The sequence below is a fragment of the Montipora capricornis genome, chromosome 3 (assembly GCF_036669925.1).
Source record: "Montipora capricornis isolate CH-2021 chromosome 3, ASM3666992v2, whole genome shotgun sequence".
Lineage (NCBI taxonomy): Eukaryota > Metazoa > Cnidaria > Anthozoa > Scleractinia > Acroporidae > Montipora > Montipora capricornis.
Genome location: NC_090885.1, coordinates 51864930 through 51869929, shown reverse-complemented (window position 1 = coordinate 51869929; position 5000 = coordinate 51864930). Strand labels below are relative to the sequence as shown.

The 5000-nt window shown below is 34.7% G+C and overlaps 1 protein-coding gene across 1 annotated transcript in view; it reads right to left on the bottom strand.

Moving 5' to 3' along the window:
• Nucleotides 1–148: 148 nt before the first annotated feature.
• LOC138043353 (uncharacterized) overlaps nucleotides 149–5000 on the bottom strand; it is a 9281-nt gene continuing 4429 nt past the window's right edge. The window contains exons 7-13 of the mRNA XM_068889586.1: nucleotides 4791–4961; nucleotides 4117–4213; nucleotides 3492–3689; nucleotides 2499–2659; nucleotides 1979–2085; nucleotides 1124–1483; nucleotides 149–628 (exon numbers count right to left, since the gene is read on the bottom strand). Coding sequence (XP_068745687.1) covers nucleotides 505–628; nucleotides 1124–1483; nucleotides 1979–2085; nucleotides 2499–2659; nucleotides 3492–3689; nucleotides 4117–4213; nucleotides 4791–4961 — 1218 coding nt within the window. The 3' untranslated portion in view covers nucleotides 149–504. The remainder of the gene's footprint in view (nucleotides 629–1123; nucleotides 1484–1978; nucleotides 2086–2498; nucleotides 2660–3491; nucleotides 3690–4116; nucleotides 4214–4790; nucleotides 4962–5000) is intronic.

Here is a 5000-nt window from a genome sequence, read left to right as displayed (position 1 = left end):
AATTTTGTTACTGACAGAGAGAAATTGCCTGAGAAACTTAATAGAACGGCCTAGTACACTTCTAAAGTCTTAATGTAAATTTACTAAGTATATTACCCCAAACATAGCCCAGCAATCCCACGAACAAACCAATACCAAAAGAACTAAAAGTATAACCAATGTAATTCAAGAACTATGATGTTATAGTGAGGACACTTCGACCGTGAACACTTGATTTTTTGTACATTTTTTAAAGATTCAAAGAAGAAGAAGAGTATGGCAAGGTTGATAACACATTTAGGCATTAACTGTTAGTGCAATATTTTGACACCAAAAGTTGTGGGGTATACATGTAGTATAAGCTATAACAAAATTAAATTGTGTTTATTTTAACAACTTCAACACGTAAGTGAAACTTCAATTTTTCAAGTGTAAATACACCTTTTGTTGTGTTGGGATTTTACTATTTAGAATACATTGTACTCCATCCTAATGTTTTTTATGCTTGCAATGTCTCCAATTGCTTTAGCCACACACTCCATTGAAATTTGGCAGGCGTACGAGGCATGGTTGGTCAGAGTTCCCTTCCAAATAGAACACCTTTTCTTTAATTTCAGCAACTTCTGCCAGTTGAAGTTCAGTTTCATTGCTAGAAGATCATAAAATTATTATACATGACATTAGACAACCCTTGATCATGAATAATAAATACAATATAAATACACAAAAGATTTTTTAATACAGTGAATAGTGCACTAATTTCATAAAGCAATGATCAAAAGCATATTACATAAGAATGAAAATAAAACATAAAAATACATTTCAACAATAATATTCAAAATCCTATTTGAATAAAAAGTTGAAATTACAATTTAAAATAATTCATGATGGAGTAAAAGAAAGCCCAAAATATTGAGTTTTCAACAAACACTTGAATATACTAAATTTATCCTCTTTCTGAATGTTGGTTGGTAAAAATTTGTTTCACAGTTTATATAATTATTATGTGCAAGCTCGTATAGTTTTAGAGACTTTTTTTAGAGTTAGGTCTTCAACTGAAATATTTGTTTATTGTTAACAGAAGTAAACTTATTTATTGTACTTGCGTGACTCTGATAAATAAGTATTGAGGTTAATGGAGTACCTTTGAGACTTCATTCGTAGAATGTGACAACCAGCATCATCAAAGAAGAATGGGTTGTCCAGGCTGGGCTCTATTACTTTATATACCACAAGTATTCTTCCTGACACCTTGTTCCAAATAAAGAAATTTATGTCTCCCACTATCCCACTTGACAGCAAGACCACAGAGGCATTTCTCTTGATCATCCGAGTGTATTCCCGACTGAAAAAAACCTGCCCATTCCTCACAATTCTCAAGACTTTGAAGTTGTCAGGTCCACACTTGCAAAGGACTTCATTCACCAAATGTACTGGAAGCCCTGCCAGCTTTTTTGCTCCTCCAGCAACCTGACAATCCTTAGCATCTTTAAGGTTCTTCAACCTGTAAACAAGTTAATTAATAAATTAATCATGTCATAATACCCATGAAGAGTTCAGATGTAGATTAAGCCATTATCTACCTTGCTGTGAAGCAGTCACCAGGAATATATTTCAGAGGCCTAACTGTTTAGCATTCTGAGCCCCTCTCAAATGAGTTATTTGACAAGACATGATTTCACATTGCCTCTTTTCACCAATTAGCATATTTCTATACTTTCAAATTGTCATGGAAACCTGTCATAAGTTTGGAAGTAGCCTGTGATGGACTAGCTTCCCATCCAGCTGGGGAGACAAACAATACTCAAGTCCCTTCATTGTTGCAGAAATGGAAGTTAAGAACCAAACTGCTAAGTTACAATGGCTTATGTAGAGACTTTAATTCAGCATAGAGACCATTATTAAATGCTTCTGCAAGTAAAATATCATATCATTATTTCTAATTGCTTGTTAAAAACTAGAGAGCAATACAATTAAAACCCAATCATGGTTGATATACCCTCTTTTCGTGATCAGCATTCTTGTTATAAACTCCTTGGTTGCTCCAGCTGTGATTAGCTCAACATCACTCATAAGACGGCTCTGGGCATGCAACATCCAAATCAGCTGAGATTATAAACAACATAGTGTCAGTCAATAATTTAGAAAAAAAAGTCTCTCCTTTACTGTGTAATTTTTCATTGTATGTCACTCTGTGGTAAAAATTTTTATTATTAAAACAAAAAATGTCAAAAGATGGACCTATTAAGCTTAATTTGACAAGGTCATAATTAAAGGAGAAAAAAGAAGTATTTTCAGGCACGCAAAAAGTAAATGTACAACCTTGAGGTAAGCAGGTGAGTCCATGCCAAAGTGAATTTTAAATTGCTTATACCATCACAGTACTGTTAAGTAAGGCAAGCACATAACATAATTGACTATTTGATTTATAAGCAAAGTGAATATTTGAAATGTAAGTTGTATTTATATGGCACATACTGGCTATTGTTTAACTAAAGAATATGAATGGCATTTTTTACCTGTCTACAAACATTCCCAGTGCCGTGGCAAAAATCCATGAGTGTCCCATTCATATCTTCGAAGCCAAAGGTGGACCAAGCCCAAAGTGGCCCCCAGCCTTCAACATAGTCAACCAGGTGGGCACCTGCGTTGTGCACGTTGAGACCACAACTTCCATTTCCTACAAATGATGATTACATTTATATTAATTAAGGACTTCTAAGGAACAGAGCAACATGTTTTGCAGTTGTTTTAGATTTTTCACATGCCTTCAGAAACGGTCTGACATTTGTCCCTTTGATTTAGCTTTCATCTTGAGCGACTGCGTGCATCTCATCTTAAGGAAATCATATTTATTGACTATGAACAGTGTACACACAAAAATACACACTATGACATTTACAAGTTCTTCAAATGACCAAATAGTTCTTTGCAACCTTTACTACAGCTATGACGAGACTCATGAGGCCGATGGAAAAGAAATCTTTTTAATCAACAAAGTTAAAAAGAAGTACAACTGTGAATTTGAGTTGTGGCACCTGGTCATCGCACAAGTAAACTATATAGTTCATTGTGAGCATTATTTATGACAACCACAAGATTTGACAATAAAAATCTGCGATAAAATATTAAAACAACATGGCACGACGTTTCCAGAACGTCATTATCAAGTAAAAATGAAGTAATGAAATAGAGTATATATATAAAGTGAAGATATGAATAAATTAAAAGGCATTAAAAGTTAAACAAAGAGTTTGGCCCTAATGGAGTCCACAAGATAAAGTTAACTTAAAACCTTACTGAACAATATCAGGGACATGTAACGATGTTCACTTGTACAGGGAAGTACATGTAGTGGCCTTGGACATAATCTCAATTACCTCTGATTTAAATCATGAAATTTCATAGGAATTATGGGCACATGCTATGCACTTTAGCATTTGTTAGCTGAGATATACGTGTACATGAAGCCTATCATTGTAAGGAAGATGGAAGTGAAATGCACTTCATACCATAGAGAGCCTGAAAGTCCTTGTAGAATCTGTCTAGTAGATCTCTTGCTCGCTTCAACTGGCTTGGAGTGATTTCACTACCAAGAAGTATATAAATTGCTTCTGAGAAGCGGGCAAAATGTTGGAGGTATTTATCTGGCAGATAACCAACCAAACATGGCAAAGCATAATAAAGAAGCCACGACTGCAACTCGGAGGCTAGAAAAACAAAAGACAAGTCATACATTTTCTGTGAAAGGCACCGCATAAATACCAGTTAATAATGCAACGTTTTCAAGTGGTACACCATGGAAATACCATGAGTCAGTTGAATTTTCTCAGTTATGTATACACAAAGTGAGTGTGTATACCAAGAAAATACAAGTGGCAAGTGGGATATTCCATGGTATAGGTCCACAAGATAGAATTGCATTTTGAACTAGTTTATACCATGCCATAGAAAAAAAATGTGGCCAACACAATCAATGCAACACACAGTACGCTCATCACAATGGGAAGGTTGGGTGTTAAAAACCGTCGAATATACAACGGCTTTCTGTATTACAATTGGCTGTATTTCCTATTGCAGGGTATAAAAGTTAATACTGTGGCTTTATGACTTCTACAATTGTAATTGCAGCCGTACCTTTAAAGTTCTTGAAATGTTTCTCCAGGTCTCTTGGAAGTCGGGCTAATACATCTGGGGGTCGCATTTGAAGTATGCGTTTGTTAATCTTTTTTATCTACAAGTGCATAAAAGATTATGTATCTTAAAAAAAGTCTTGACATTTCCCTTGACAAAATATTGACTGTGAATGGAAATCACTTGTAGGATATTAAAAAAAAAAAAAAAAAAACCTTCAAAGCAGGTGACATCAAACAATCCTGCAACTTACATGTACCAAATTGTACTCAAAGCATTTAAAGTCGTCTGTTAAGTGCGTCTCAACGACACACTTAAAACAAGACATGAAAGTCGTCAGACGTTAAATGCGTCTGTCTTATTTCTCGTTTTTATACTAGACGTTAAAGTTGTCTTGAGACGACTTTAACGTCTCTAGCATAAAAACGGCCATTTTTTAAAAGTACTCACAATATGTACATGTACATCCAACATTCACAATTATATGCAAAACAAGAGCAAAAAATTTGTATCTTAAAATAAAGTCTTGACATTTGCTCTGACTAAAATTTGACTGTAAACTGAAATCAATTGTGGGATATTGAAAAAAAAAAAAGCAACATTTAAAAGCAAAAGCATTGAATTTCTAGTATAAATATCCAACAAATAATTCTTTTTATTCCCTAATCAAATCATACCTGGCCACCAATAAAAAATTCCTTCTTATGGTTGGTTGAAGAGAACCATTTGTACAGAAGAGTCTTTGTTACACCCAACAAACATCCATGCATGTAGTCAGGAACCATCCCAAGAACAATGTCAAACCAGGGCATTAGGGCCAAGCAGGAGACATCAAACAATCCTGCAACCTACATGTAACAAATTGTACTCAAAGCTAGGTGAATGGC